Source organism: Ranitomeya variabilis, chromosome 1, assembly GCF_051348905.1.
Source record: "Ranitomeya variabilis isolate aRanVar5 chromosome 1, aRanVar5.hap1, whole genome shotgun sequence".
NCBI lineage: Eukaryota > Metazoa > Chordata > Amphibia > Anura > Dendrobatidae > Ranitomeya > Ranitomeya variabilis.
Window position 1 is genome coordinate 880,096,680 of NC_135232.1, and position 16,980 is coordinate 880,113,659.

Here is a 16,980-nt window from a genome sequence, read left to right on the forward strand (position 1 = left end):
AGATTTAGTTTTTCTTGCCGCAACTGAATGATTTACATCTGTTAGCCAGCATAAGTACATGTAGGGGTTGCCTGGTTGCTAGGGAATCCCCACATGTACTTACAGTATGCTGGCTAACAGATGTAAATCATTCAACTGCGGCAACAAAAACTAAATCTTCGAGCACTAAAAAATACTCGGAGGACCCCGAGCATGCTCGAGAAATCTATTCGCTCATCACTAGTGGCTATGTATAGCCAGAAGGGGCTCAGTGGCGTATGATAATTTATATTTGGAATTGTGGGTTGTAGAATAACCAATTATGTATTAATGGTGGGTGCATATCGATATTCAGATGTGTTGTGTAGAAGAAAGGGAAAAAGAGGGGACTGTAGTCTGGAAGCCGTGCTCAAGGTAACTGTGCTATTTTATGCAGACCTGAGTCCTGGCTGGAAGAAGTGATCGTGGTCTGCGCTGCATGAAAAAGAAAAGCAAAGATGAAGGACTTCAGCAAGAGACCTCACTGGTGAGCCAGTGTGTTACCTGTACAGTGACATAATGTATAATGTCACCAGTGATCACTATATTATATGTACACTGACACTATATACAGAGGTCCTGTGTATAATGTTACTGGTGATCACTATATTACCTGTGCACCAGCTCTTCTGCTTCCGGACTGCTCTGTTAACAAGGGGTGACTGATGATCACGCTGACTGACAGCCTGCTGCCTGCGGTCAATTAGCATGATGTTGCCAGTCACGCCCATTAACAGAACCGAGTGAAAGAGAAGCCACTGCTCTGTTGACATGAACATCTCTCCCTCTCTACACAGGTATGTACTGTATATATACAGCTCTGGCAAAAATTAAGAGACCACTGCACAGTTTTATAAAAAAAATCAGCTTCTCTACATGTCTGACACCCATTCCATTCCAGTGTCAGTTGAATTCCAACCAGAGGACACTTCATGCTACCTAATGTGCTACTGATTAGGTGATCACCTGAACCAAATCTTATTTAATGAAGGAAAGTATAAAAAAATCCTGCTGTGGTGTTCACAATCCTCTTGCAATAGGACAAGCTGGATGGCAAAACAAGTGCTAGTAATATCCCAAAAGTAATAGGAATGAAAAAATAACTTTTAACCATGCCAAAGGAGTTGAAAAGTCTTGAGTGAGGAAAAGAAGGGCTCAATTCTGGCTTTGCTAGCAGAGAGTTACAGTGAGCATCATGTTGCTTCCATCCTTAAAATTTCTAAGACGGCAGTAAATTACAACAAGGTCAAGCAGCAGAAATTGGGGACAACAAAGCTACAGACTGGCAGAGGGCGAAAACAACTCTCCACTGATCGGGATAACCGTCATCTTATTCGAATATCACTCAGCAACCACAGGATGACATCAAGTAACCTACAATAGGAATGGCAAATGGCAGCTTGGGTAAAGTGCATGGCAAGAACAGTTCGTAACAGGCTCCTAGAGGCAGGGCTCAAGTCATGAAAAGGTAGAAAAAAGCCTTTCATTAATGAGAAGCAAAGGAGAGCCAGGCTAAAGTTTGCCAAAGACCATAAGGATTGGACCATAGAGGACTGGAGTAAGATAATGCTCTCTCATGAGTCTAATTTTCAGCTTTGCCCAACACCTGGTCGTCTAATGGTTAGCCGGAGATCTGGAGAGGCGTACAAGCCACAGTGTCTTGCACCCACTGGGAAATTTGGTGGAGCATCGGAGATGATCTGGAGATGCTTCAGCAAGGCTGGAATTTGGTAGGTTAATCTTTGCGAAGGACGTATGACTCAAGCCGCATACAAGGTTATCCTGGAAAAGCAGTTGATTCCTTCTGCTCAGGCCATTCTTTTGTGAATGCATTACACTATAGAGGCTTATCGGGAGTGCATTATACTATATAGAATCTGCTTATAGCGAGTGTATTTTAGTATATAGATTCTGCCTATGGGGAGAGCATTACACTATGTAGAGTCTTTGGTTCCGGTGGTTGCTTGTTTTCTACACATGTGAGTGGTCTCCACTCTTTCTCCTTTGTTGCACTGGGGTTCATTGAAAGATTTCACAGAAATATAATTGTTTTACTATAGAAGTTATCAGCCCTATAAGGTGTTAACAATTTTCCTCTACTTACTATATAGAGTCTGCCTATGGGGACTGCATTATGAGTACCTATTTTTTTTATTTTTATGGGGGCATATTAAACTGTATGGAGGCCTTTTGGGAATGCATTGCACTATAGAGAATTATGGGGAGTGCATTATACTATATAGAGTCTTCCTATAGAGAGTGCATTTAAGTATACAGAGGCTGCCTATGGAGAGTGCATTATACTACATAGAGTCTGCCTATAGAGAGTGCATTTTAGTATATAGCGTCTGCCTATGGGGAGAGAATTATACTATGTAGAGTCTGCATATGGGGAGTGCATTATACTATATAGAGGTGTTTGAGGAGTGCATTATATTATATGGAATCTGCATATGGGGAGTGCATTATACTATATAGAGTCTTCCTATAGAGTGTTTATTTTAGTATATAGAGTCTGCCTATGGGGAGAGAATTATATTATATAGAGTCTGCCTATGGGGAGTGCATTATATAATATAGAGTCTGCCTATTAGGGATGCACTAACCCCTTTCTGCCATTGGACGTACTATCCTGTCCATGTGACCTGGGACTTAATTCCAATGGATAGGATTATACGTCATACATGATCAGCCACCCTCATGGGGGAGCGCGGCCGATCGTGGCCAGGTATCATCTGATGACACCCTGCACTATGTGCCAGGAGCGGTCCCGGCAATTTAAACCCCCGGAACAAGATCGCAGCCTTCCAGTGGCATAGGGAAGCATCCCTGCATGCTTCCCTGAGAGCCTCAGAACAACGCAATGCGATCACATTGTTCTGAGGGTCTCCTCCCTGCAGGCTCCCGGATCCAAGATGGCCACAGGGTCCTTCCGGGTCCTGCAGGGAGGTGGCTTGTCAGTGCCTGCAAAGTGTCAGATCAGCGATCTGACTTTATACAGTGATGTCCCACCCTGGGACAATGTAAAAAAAAAATTAAAATGTGTAAAAATATTTTTTTTAAAATGACTAAATAAAAAATAATAAATAAATATTTTCCAAAAAAATACATTTCTTTATGTAAATAAAAAAACAATAAAAGTACACATATTTAGTATCATAACGACCCGACTCATAAAACTGTCCCGCTAGTTAACCCCTTCATTGAACACTGTAAAAAGATAAATAAAAAACGAGGCAAAAAACAATGCTTTATCATCATACTGCCAATCAAAAAGTGGAATAACACGCAACCAAAAAGACAGATATAAATAAACATGGTACCGTTGAAAATGTCATCTTTTCTTGCAAAAACGAGCTGCCATACAGGGTCATCAGCAAAAAAATAAAAAAGTTATATCCCTCAGAATAAAGCGATACAAAAATAATTATTTTTATATAAAATAGTTTTTATTGTATAAAAGCACCAAAACATAAAAAATATATAAATGAGGTGTCACTGTAATCATTCTAAGCCGAAAAGTAAAACTGGTTTATCAATTTTACTACACGCGGATGGGTATAAACGCTCCACCCAAAAGAAATTCATGAGTTGCTGGTTTTTGTTCATTCTGTCTCACAAAAATCATAATTAATTAATAATTATTAATAATAATTAATTAATAAGCGATCAAAAAATGTCATGTGCCTGATAATGGTACCAATAAAAACCTCAACTCGTCCAGCAATAAACAAGACCTCACATGACTCTGTGGGCCAAAATATGGAAAAATTATAGCTCTCAAACTGTGGTGATGCAAAAACTGTTTTTTTGCAATAAAAAGCGTCTTTTAGTGTGCGACAGCTGTCAAACAAAAACCCACTATAAAAACCAACTATAAATAGTAAATCAAACCCCCCTTCATCATCCTCTTAGTTAGGGAAAAATAATAAAATAAAAAAAGTATTTATTTCTATTTTCTTTTCCCATGAGGGTTGGGGTTAAAATTAGAGTTGGGGCTTGAGATGGGGTTAGGGTTTGGATTACGTTTACGGTTGGGATTAGGGCTGAGATTAGGGTTAGGGATGTGTTGGGGTTAGGGGTGTGGTTATGATTAGGGTTGGGATTAGTGTTAGAGGTATGTTTGGGTTAGGGTTGGAGTTAAAATTGGGGGGTTCACTGTTTGGCATATCAGGGGCTCTCCAAACGCGACATGGTGTCCGATCTCAATTCCAGCCAATTCTGCATTGAAAAAGTAAAATAGTGCTCCTTCCCTTCCGAGCTCTGCCATGCACGCAAACAGTGGTTTACCCCCACATATGGGGTATCAGCGTACTCAGGACAAATTGGACAACAACTTTTGCAGTCCAATTTCTACTGTTACACTTGTGAAAATAAAAATTTGAGGGCTAAAAATTATTTTTGTGGGAAAAAAATGATTTTTTATTTTCACGATTCTGAGTTATAAACTTTAGTGAAACACTTGGGAGTTCACAGATCTCACAACACATCTAGATAAGTTCCGTGGGGGTCTAGTTTCCAATATGTGGTCATTTGTGGGGTTTTTTAACTGTTTAGGTACATCAGGGGCTCTGCATATGCAACGTGATGCCTGCAGACCATTCCATCTAAGTCTGTATTTCAAAACGGCGCTCCTTCCCTTCCAAGCTCTGCCATGCACCCAAACGGTGGTTCCTCCCACATATGGGGTATCAGCGTACTCAGAAAAAATTGGACAACTTTTGGGGCGAAAAGATAATTTTTGTGAAAAAAATATGATTTTTTATTTTTACGGCTCTACATTATAAAATTCTATGAAGCACTTGGGGGGATCAAAGTGCTCACCACACATCTAGATAAGTTCCTTAGGAGGTCTAATTTCCAAAATGGTGTAACTTGTGGGGGGGTTCCACTGTTTAGGCACATTAGGGGCTCTCCAAACGCGACATGGCGTCCTATCTCCATTCCAGCCAAATTTGAAAGACTCATGGCTGGGTACAAAAAGCATTTACAAGCTGTCATTTTTTTAAAAAGGGGATGCTACTAACCATGCAGGATGCCCAAACTTTTAGATTGGTCCATTTTCCTTTGTGTAATTTGTGTAATTTGTACCTCCAATTAGAACTGTAGTATAGTTTTTCTGATTTCACATTTCTAATTGAAGGTAGATTTTTACATGCCACTGTATCTACAGGCACCTACTCTAATATACCATAATATGTGGTTTGCATGTTAATGACCGGGCCAATTTTTACAATTCTGACCACTGTCCCTTTATCAGGTAATAACTCTGGAACGCTTCCAAGGATCCTGGTGATTCTGACAATCTTTTCTCGTGACATATTGTACTTCATGTTAGTGCTAAAATTTATTTGATATGACTTGCGTTTATTTGTTAAAAAGACAGAAATTTGGCAAAAAAAGTTACAATTTTGCAATTTCCCAACTTTGAATTTTCATGCCTTTAAATCACAGAGATATGAAACACAAAATACTTAATATGTAACATTTCCCACAAGCATACTTTACATCAGCACAATTTTGGAACCAAAATTTCTTTTTGCTAGAAAGTTATAAGGGTTAAAAGTTGACCAGCGATTTCTAATTTTTACAACACCATTTTTTTAGGGACCACATCACATTTGAAGTCACTTTGAGGGGTCTATATGATAGAAAATACCCAAAAGTGACACCATTCTAAAAACTGCACCCCTGAAGGTGCTCAAAACCACATTCAAGAAGTTTATTAACCCTTCAGGTGCTTCACAGGAATTTTTGGAATGTTTAAAAAAAAATGAACATTTAACTTTTTTTCACAAAAATTTAATTCAGATCCAATTTTTTTATTTTACCAAGAGTAAAACGAGAAATTGGACCCCAAAAGTTGTTGTGCAATATGCCCTGACTATGCTAATTACCTATATGTGAGGAGGAACCACTGTTTGGGCGCACGGCAGCGCTCGGAAGGGAAGGAGCGCCGTTTGACTTTTTCAACGCAAAATTGGCTGGAAATAAGATCAGACACCATGTCGCGTTTGGAGAGGCCCTGACGTGCCTAAACAGTAGAAACCCCCACAAGTTGAAACCATTTGGAAACTATTCCCCCCTAAGGAACTTATCTAGATGTGTGGTGAGCACTTTGAATCCCCAAGTGCTTCACAGACGTTTATAACGTGGAGCCATAAAAATAAATAATCATAAAAATGATCTTTTCGCCCCCAATTTTTTATTTTTCCAAGGATAACAGGACAAATTGGACCACAAGAGCTGTTGTGCGATTTGTCCTGAGTACGCTGATATCCCATATGTGGGGGTAAACCACTGTTTGGGCGCATGGCAGAGCTTCGAAGGGAAGGAGCGCCGTTTTACCTTTTCAAGGCAAAATTGGCTGGAATTAAGATCGGAAGCCATGTCGCATTCGGAGAGCCCCTGATGGGCCTAAACAGTGGAAACCCCTCACAAGTGACACAATTTGGAAACTAGACCCCCTAAGGAACTTATCTAGACGTGAACCCCCAAGTGCTTCACAGACGTTTATAACGTAGAGCCGTAAAAATAAAAAATCATATTTTCTGAACAAAAATGATATTTTCGCCCCCAATTTTTAATTTTCCCAAGGGAAACAGAAGAAATTGGACCATAAGAGTTATTGTGCAATTTGTCCTGAGTACACTGATACCCCATATTTGGGGGTAAACCACTGTTTGGGCAAATGGCTGCACTCAGAAGGGAAAGAGCACCAGATTTTACTGTTTTGGTTTGCAGGTACCATGACGCACTGGGAGAGCCCATGAGGTGCCAAAACTGCAGAACCCCCATAAGTGACCCGGTTTTATGGACTAGACCTCTCAATGAATTTATCTAGGGGTGCAGTGATCATGTTGACACCATAGGTGTGTCACAGAATTTTAGACCATTGGGCAGCTATGCTGAGAGACTCGGGAGGGACGAAGTGCTATTTGCTTGTGAGTGCTATTTGCTTGTGAGTGCTATTCACAAGCAGAATGATTCTCCCCTGCTTGTGCCGATCGCACGAGAACCGTGTTCAGCACCGGGTGCCAAGGAACAGCGCTTACTGTAACGCTTTTTCCCTGGCACCCTTCCTTGTGGTACTGATGCGGCACATGCATGCCACACGTGTGCCGCAAATATTACACACACGGACACTGACATCTCCAGTACCGGAAATATCAGGACGTGTGAAAGAGGCATTCTAGAGGGTTTCTATAGTGGGTTTTTATGTTTGGCACCTGTCACGCACTAAAAGACGCTTTTATTACAAAAAATCGTTTTTTGCATCACCACATTTTGAGAGCTATAATTTTTACATATTTTGTCCCACAGAGTCATATGAGGTCTCGTTTTTTGCGGAACAAGTTGACGTTTTTACTAGTACCATGTTCGGGCACATGACATTTTTTGATCGCTTTTTTTTCTGATTTTTGGGAGACAGAATGAACAAAAACCATCAATTCATGAATTTCTTGGGGGGGGGGCTTATACCGTTACGTGTGTGGTAAAATTGATAAAGTTTTATTATTTGGGTTAGTAAGATTATAGTGATACCTCATTTATATCTTTTTTTATGTTTTGGCGCTGTTATACAATAAAAACTATTTTATATAAAAAATAATTAATTATTTTGGCATCACTTTATTCTGAGAGCTAGAACTTTTTTATTTTTCTGCTGATGGAGCTCTATGGGGGCTTGTTGTTTATGGGACAAGATGACGTTTTCAGCAGTACCATGTTTATTTATATCCATCTTTTTGATCGCATATCATTCCACTTTTTGTTCGGGGATATTATGATAAAGGATTTTTTTTTGCCTTGGTTTTTTTTATGGGGTTCACAAAAATTTCTAGGTTAGCTAGTGGGACAGTTTTATAGGTCGGGTCATTACAGACACGGGGATGCCAAATGTGTGGACTTTTATTGTTTAAATTTTTCTTTATTCAAATATTTATTTAGTGACAAAATAAATATTTATTTTTTTCTTCTTATTTTTTTTATATTTTTACAATTTTTTATTTTACTTCATTCTATCTTTTACACTTTGTGCCACTATGGGACACTCATTTTGTGCAGGCTGATCGCTTCTATAGCATACACATGAAGCAGCATCTGCATGCTATAGAAGCTGTCAGCGCTGCAATCCCTGCATACTGACCGGAGAGACTTCCTGACATGCACTGCACATGACAGGAAGTTTCTCAGATCTGGTAACCCAGATGTCGTCATGACAACATCGGGTTGCCATAGCAGAGATGGTTAAAGTGCCGTGAGCGGTCTGTGACTGCTTCTGGCACTTAGTGTCGGGTGTCAGCTGTGAGAATCAGCTGACACTCGGCTGCGATCGGCCACACACCACCCGTGTGCGAGGCCGATCGCTATGACGTACTATTCCATCCATGGGAAGTAAAGCCCAGGTCACATGGATTGAATAGTACGTCGTTTGGCAGAGAGGGGCTAATCCAAATTTATAAAATGGATGAGCGGACCTACAGTAATGCAATATAATGCAGTAAATCTACATCTATGTAAAAAGATTTCTTTACACTTTATAATAAATTTGGCAAATCATGCCACCTACAGTCTCCAGTCTGAGTGGTGTAAAATACAGCCCCCTATTCTTACTAAATGTGAGCACACATGTAAGTCAGGCTCTTAAGGCCCCGTCTCACACAGCGACGCTACAGCGATACAGACAACGATGCTGATCGCTGCAGCGTCGCTGTGTGGTCGCTGTGTGGTCGCTGGGGAGCTGTCACACAGACAGCTCTCTCCAGCGACCAACGATCAGGGGAACGACTTCGGCATCGTTGAAACTGTCTTCAACGATGCCGAAGTCCCCCTGCAGCACCCGGGTAACCAGGGTAAACATCGGGTTACTAAGCGCAGGGCCGCGCTTAGTAACCCGATGTTTACCCTGGTTACCAAAAAAACCAAACACTACATACTCACCATCTGTTGCCCGTCAGGTCCCTTGGCGTCTGCTTCCTGCTCTGACTGAGCCGCCGTACAGTGAGAGCAGAGCGCAGCGGTGACGTCACTGCTGTGCTCTCACTTTACGGCGGCACTCAGAGCAGGAAGCAGACGCCAAGGGACCTGACGGGCAACAGATGGTGAGTATGTACTGTTTGTTTTTTTTTACATTTACGCTGGTAACCAGGGTAAACATCGGGTTACTAAGCACGGCCCTGCGCTTAGTAACCCGATGTTTACCCTGGTTACCAGTGAAGACATCGCTGGATCGGTGTCACACACACCGATTCAGCGATGTCAGCGGGACCTCAACGACCAAAAAAAGGTCCAGGCCATTCCGACACGACCAGCGATCTCACAGCAGGGGCCTGGTCGCTGGTACGTGTCACACATAGCGAGATCGCTACTGAGGTCGCTGTTGCGTCACAAAACTAGTGACTCAGCAGCGATCTCGCTAGCGATCTCGCTATGTGAGACGGGGCCTTTACTCTCCCACAGGTTTGCTGAGACTGGATGCAGTAAAATCCCCGTTCTCAGTTGTAAGCTGGACTTGATATGTACAGAATCCCAGGCAGTTGAATGTCTCATATATTTCGCAGAGTTGTGTCCTGAGAAAGTATTTGTGATTCATCCTAAGAACACAGAGATAACCCCCGCCCTATGGCGTAAACTCTTGAAAGGTAGAAAGGTGGAAAGATAAACTAGAGAATATCTTCTTACTGGAAAGCTCAATTCACATTTTTCAGCCTTAATTACCCAAAATTTCGTGAAATATCAATTTCTTCTGCCAATTTATGCAATTCACACAAACATATTTTCAGGGTGAATCAATTAAATGTGATATCAGTCTGAAACTTTAAGTTCTTGTTTCATAACTTTGTCAGTCCGTTATAAAATGATGACCTAGTAAATTATAAATGTACATTTCACATTCTCATAATTAACATTTTACTCTGACTTCAAAGCACATGTAAATGTATAGTATATAACACCATTCTTGAGGATACAAGAGATGTAACATGAAGCCCCTGGCCTCCAATGTAAGATGCCCCACACCTATCATGAGCCATTTATGATACGTAGTGCCAGGAGCATCCACGTCTGCAACCCATGGCGTTCCAATATTTTACTGCCCCTAGCCAGCTATACACCAATACTCTACCACTGTTTATCATGATATTATATAGAGACATATAGAATCTCCGAGAAAACATAACTAATCATGTTCCATCACATGCCACGTATGCCATGCATCTAGGTGATAGGATATGGCCTTCATATGATCTATTAACTAAATTTTTCAGCAAACTTCATTCATTCTTTGACTTTTCATTTGTGGGTTGTCTTCAAACCAGAAGAACAATTTAGGCCAGGTCAGTGAAACATGGGCCGCTTTCATAAGGAATACCTGGATAGATCGCAGGGTCTCCCTACCTTAGCTAACTACTTCATGGGCTTAGATGAATCAGTTAGGTCAACTAGGGAATGCCGGTGGTTGGGCAACGTAGGCCCACGTTTCAGAGATATATGAAACCGGCCTAAAGCTGCTAACTTCATCCACATGTATTACAGGAAATCACTAAAATACATGATAGACATCAAATCCTGGCTCCATTTACTATCATAACACAATTTATCATTGTTTTTTTTTTACTCACTTATATACTGCCATTCATTCCACAGCACTTTACAGACATTATCATCACTGTCTCCATATCTTGATTCCCTATCAGTATGTCTTTTTTGTGCAGGAGGAAATCGGAGAACCTGGAGGAATGCCATGCAAACACTGGGAGACATATAGACTCCACAGATGTTGTCCTTGGTGGCATTTGAACCCAGGACCCGAGAGCTGCAAATCAACATTGCTACCATGCTGCCCATTATACCACTAACCCGCCAACAGGTTACTATATATTCTCTTTGCATCAGTCGTGTTTCATAAAGAGCAATTTGTATATTGCTTAAAGCAGATATGTAACCAGATAGTGCAATACAAACTACATGCCTTTTTAAATAGATCTCATGAGGCTGGTATACTTACCATTTAAAGCCTTTCAGAAAGGCAGAATAAGGGTATGTGCTCCCAATGGGTTTTTTTCAGGCGGATTTCAAGCAGAAGCTGCCTGAAAAGTGCCACAAAACCGCAGCTAAAAATTAACATGATGCCCAGCTATTAAAAAACAACATGCTGTGCACATGTCCAGGCTTTTGTTACTTCTTTCATCAGCTTAAGGCCACGTTCACACGTTCAGTATTTAGTCAGTATTTTACAACAGTATTTATGAGCCAAAATCAGGAGTGAAACAATCAGAGGAAAAGTATAATAGAAACACGTCACCACTTCTGTATTTTTCATCTACTCCTGATTTTGGCTTACAAATACTGAGGTAAAATACTGACCAAACACTCATTGTGTGAACGTGTTCCTGAATTTGGGTGGATTGGCCTGGTTTTGGATTACAAATACTGAGGTAAAATACTGACCAAACACTCATTGTGTGAACGTGTTCCTGAATTTGGGTGGATTGGCCTGGTTTTGGATTGCAAATACTGAGGTAAAATACTGACCAAACACTCATTGTGTGAGCGTGGCCTGAATGTTCTGAAACTGTGAAGAGGTTAAAAGAAGTAACATGTCCATTCTTCTTCTTTGCTGTTCTTTCAAATTATAGAAAAAAAGATGCCACCACAAAGACGACGTCATAGCTGACAGCAAAAACCACAAACTTTTTATTGAAGCAGCCTCCCCAAGGAAAACTTTGGCTGGTGAATCGGCGCCTTAAAGATGTAATGTGCACATAAACTATTCCTGATATTAAAATGAGCATTAAAAGGAGCTATAGAATGAAAGTAAAGTGTATTTATTTTCTGCCCACCCAGCCTCACAGCGGCAGCTACTAGCTAGTACTGAGCAGTGTGAGACCTCAGCAGCTGCAGAGAGTAGGGACACTGGGCAGCTGCCAATAAAGATAGCTGGATGAAGATTAAGTTTACTTTTTCTCAATGGAAGTTCAGACAACAGCCTCATTATATCAGAGAGATTAACCCCTTTCAGAATGGGTGATATTTTTCGATTCTTCGTTTTGGTTTCTCCTCTTTTTTTATATTTTTCGTCGACAAAGCCATAATTGAGCAATTTTCTTGCAAGACAAGTTTTTTTTTATTGATACCCTTCATTTTAACCATACAATGTATTGAAAAACAGGAAAAAAATTACAAGTGCGATGAATATTTAAAAGGAAAGTGGTAGAATGGTGAAAAAGATGCAATTCCACCATTTTTTGGGGGGAGGCGTGTCTGTACCTTGTTTTTTGTGGGGTAAGAATGACATGGCTGCATGATTTTCTGGTTCAGCAATACACAACTTATATAGTTTGGTCTTTGTTTTGTTTTTTAAATGATGAAAAAATACAGATACTTGTAAAAAAAAAAAAAAAAAAAAAAAAACCATTTGGTTTGTGTCAAATTTTTTGAGATGTGAAACTTTTCAATTTTTCTGATACTGGAGCAGTGTGAGGGCTTGTTTTTGTATGGTGAGATGGTATTTTCATTTATACCATATTGTGATTGCTTCTTAATGTATGTTTTTAGGGGAATGAGGAGACAACAAAGAAAAACCACAATTTTTGCTTTCCAGTTTTTTTTTCTCTTCACATTTATCGTACTGTTGGTAATTAATTTTATAGTTTCATTCATTAGACGTGACAATTACATTGCTTCTTCTATATACTGTAATACTACTAAAATGATGTTCTCCAATGAAGCCCAGCCATTGGCACATTGGAGCACTAATATGGCAGATAAGGGGCCTTCAGACATGACAAGCCATTGGCAAAGTATGAGCACCAGCCAGTGTCAGGCATTTGAATAGTCAAAACAGCAGCGATTGGAGCATGCTCAAGTTGCTACTGTTACAAGAAGATGCCAGCTATGGAATATATCCAGTATATGAAATATATCGTGTGGGCTCAGCTCACTTGTACATCACATATTGGGACGAATAGCAGACTGTCAGACATTACATGTCTCACACTGGTAACGACCCCTTTCGTTTATGGCTCGCTCACACCACCGTGTTAATCAGACAAGTGCTGTCCGATTTTTTTTTTTAATAGCACTCGGACCAATGATATGTAATGAGGCAGCGCTGATGAGCATATCGGCTGATCGGCAATACCAATTTGGCAAGAGAAATAAAATTGCACCATGCTGCAATTTAACATGTCAATCGGACGAGACTTGCCCAGTCTATAGGTGAGTGGTAATCAGCGGATTGCACTCGATTTCTGAGGACTCGCAGAATGGAGAAGATGAAGAAATTTTGTTCTCCATCTTCTCAGTATTCTCCGATTCTCAATAGTCTAAGGGTATGTGCACACGTCCGGATTTCTTGCAGAAATTTCCTGAAGAAAACCGGAAATTTTCTGCAAGAAATCCGCATTTTTTTTTTTTGCGTTTTTTTTCTGTTTTTTTCGCGGTTTTTTTAGCATTCTGCAAGCGTAATTAGCTTGCAGAATGCTAAAGTTTTCCAAGCGATCTGTAGCATCGCTTGGAAAACTGACTGACAGGTTGGTCACACTTGTCAAACATAGCGTTTGACAAGTGTGACCAACTTTTTACTATAGATGCTGCTTTTGCAGCATCTATAGTAAAAGATAGAATGTTTAAAAATAATAAAAAAAATAAAAAAAATGCTTATACTCACCCGCAGACAGCTGATCTCCTCACCGGCGTCCGTTCCGTATAGATGGTGTGTGCGCGCAGGACCTTCCATGACGTCGCGGTCACGTGAGCGGTCACATGACCGGTCTCGACCAATCACAAGACAGCGACGTCATCGGCAGGTCCTTCACCGCACACCAGCTACAGGAACCGAAGCGACAGCGTGCAGTGGAGGCGGGAAGACATCGAAGGTGAGTATAGGACTATTTTTTATTTTAATTCTTTTTTTTTGACCAATTATATGGTGCCCAGTCCGTGGAGGAGAGTCTCCTCTCCTCCACCCTGGGTACCAACCGCACATAATCTGCTTACTTCCTGCATGGTGTGCACAGCCCCGTGCGGGAAGTAAGCAGATCAATGGACTCCCAGGTGTGCGGAATCCCCTGCAATTCCGCATTTTAATGAACATGTTGCTTTTTTTCCCGCGATGCGATTTTTTCGCGGAAAAAAAGGCTACATTTGCACAAAAAATGCGGAATACACTGAAAATAATGGGAGGCATATGTAAGCGTTTTTTTCTCGTTTTTATCACGTTTTTATAGCAAAAAAAGCTAAAAAAACGCGAAAAATACTGAACGTGTGCACATGGCCTAATAGTCATAATGAGTATATGTATGCTGATTGCCAATTATTATTCTACTATCTGTAAATGAACTTTTTCTCTGGCATCCCTGCTTAATCAAGCGCAGCTTTGGGTCAATTGTTTTAGTGTTTATCTTGATTTTCACTGTTGTGTGTCTTACATTAGTTATTTTAAAAAAAGTTATATATTAACTGTAGGTTTACTAAGCTTAGCCTACCGGCTTTTCGGTTATCTACAGTGGTTTGCAAACATAATGTGTCTTTTGCATACAAGGAAGGGTATCAATGGGAATAGATTGATTCTTCTTTTTTATTGAAATACCAGTCTCCCACCACTGCTTCTTATCTGTTTATCACTATAGTGGTCTCACAGCCAATGTCCCACAGTATGCTACAGGTATTGTGGCCAAGTTGAATGTACCTCTAGATTGATACCAAGAGGCTATTTAATGCTATGGAAAAACAATTAAAACCAGTATGTTTCTGTTCACATGTCCAGCAATCATTCGTTAGAACAGATCTTGCAGAAATCCATTGATAAAAAGTTGTGCAGGCACAATCTGATTTCAACTGGATCTGTTTTTTTAACAGTGAAGTCTATGGAAAACGGATCCGTTAAAAAGCCATCCAATTTTCTTTCATTTGAAAAGGATCCGTTTTTTGCTTTCTGGATCAGTTTCAAATGAAAGAATATGGATAGTGATTTAACACTTCCGTTTTCCATAGACTTCAATGTTAAAAAAAATTGATCCAATTGAAATCAATGTTTTCAGACAGACAACAAAGTTGTGTATGCACCTCATTTTTGTTAGTGGATTGCTGCTGGATCTGTTCTAAGGCCGGTGTCACACTTGTAAGCGCAATGCGAGAAGCTCGCGCGAGTCTCTCGCATCAATTCCCAGCACTGCCGCCGACACTCGGGACCGGAGCGTTCAGCTGCATGTATTTCTATGAAGCTGAATGCTCCAGTCCGAACCGTCGACAGCAGAGTTTCTCACATTGCACTCGCAAGTGTGACACCGGCCTAAAGGATGATTACTGAACATGTGAACATAGCCTAAGATTGTTGGGGTCTGACACCCGGCAATCCCACTGACCTGCTGAAAACTGCTCTTTCAGTTGCCGATTGTAAGCAACGTACAGAGGTGGAACAGAGCAGCTCCATACTTGTTTTGTGGCTGCTGCTGGGTACTATTCTTTATCTCCTAGAACCCCTATTGCTATAGGCATAAAGCTAGTAAATGGTGAAACTGTATAATTGGTTATGAATTATAACCTTTATTTGCTCCATTATTTAGTATCTAATGATGTTTGGCAATAAATGATGTTTCCGGCATCTCCATACATTGCCTTGTCCTTGGTGCGGGGCACTGTACCTAATTTCTTACAGCCTATTCCTAGATGATACTTAGTATCTAATGATGTTGGCAATAAAACGCATTAAACAGAACTCCTTCATTATATCTAGCAGTGCATGACAGCCCAGGAAGCAGCAGACAATGCTAACTGTCAGTCAGCATTTACATAACTCGCTTATGATAATTAATTAGCCCAAAATATTCCTTTACTAAAAGGCACTGAAAATTGATAAAAGTCAAGTCAGAATCTCAATTTGCAGATACAGTGTTTCGGGGTACTGCCCCTTGTCAGTGCAAAGTATGAGGACTGATTTTTATTTTTCTATGCTTTTGTATTATATGTCGTCTATGTGAAGCCTCTTTTGTTAAGACTTCCTAGTTTTGCCATGGCATTCTTCTTTCCTTTCCTTAACGCTTGTAATGCCAATTCCTGTAATAAAATTAGAAGTACCAAAGTATCTGAAAAGGGTCTTACCTTGTTGAAACTTGAGTGCATCTCCTCAGCTTTTCCGCAGCCATCCAGCATCCTGTCCACATGACTGACACTGAGGTTTCCATTCTCTCCATAAGTGTCTAGTATAGCTTCAATGAATTTCCCCTCTGTATCCAAGCCATAGTCTGTTCCATGCGAAAAAGCCTTTGGCAGCCATATACTCACTGTAAGTGCTACGTAGACCCATATAGTTCCACAGTGCCCCCCGGTACCCATGTTACACCAGTTCCCTGGTTTATTCTATGAAAACAAGGAAATTATGTCTAACTAATATCTACACAAAACTTGCAGAACTGGTTGGTTCAAAGAGCATATAGAGAGTAACAGCCAGTTGTGAGTGATGTTAGCGTTGGCTGTGTATACCTCACACGTCTATAGGCTCCTGCGGAGAAGGCTAAGTCTGTATCTGTCCTCTTCCACTGTGATAACTCAGCTAGTATTGTGGACAGGAACTGCCCTCTGATACCAGATGGTCTAAGCTCTTCCCAGCCTTAGCAGATAAGGAAACACTGTCTCCGTGTCTATGAGACCTGCATGTTAAAAGAAAAAACATAATAATCAATGTAAATATTACAACGCAGTCTGTGATAACACCATTCACGCTGAATTTATATACCGGTATTTCCTTTATAGCACTCACTGTACTGCGGGTGTACTTTTCCTCTATTCCTTTTCTTTGTCAATGAGGATTTTCTTTCTTTTAACTACTTCAGATATTGCCTGGCATCATGTAACCAGTAAATAGAAGCAAGCCAAGTTCTTCCATTAAATGGGTTATTGTGGAGCTCAGAACTGTACGGATACTGTTTGCTCTTTTTTTCTTTTGCCTTGTTTAACACT

General features: G+C 40.5%; 1 protein-coding gene across 1 annotated transcript in view; it reads right to left on the minus strand.

Annotated features, from left to right (window-relative positions):
• Nucleotides 1-16,581, minus strand: part of SLC39A8 (solute carrier family 39 member 8) — an 87,101-nt gene extending 70,520 nt beyond the window's left edge. Inside the window, exon 1 of the mRNA XM_077277981.1 lies at nt 16,123-16,581. Within this exon, the coding sequence (XP_077134096.1) occupies nt 16,123-16,356 (234 nt within the window). The 5' untranslated portion in view covers nt 16,357-16,581. The remainder of the gene's footprint in view (nt 1-16,122) is intronic.
• Nucleotides 16,582-16,980: the final 399 nt, after the last annotated feature.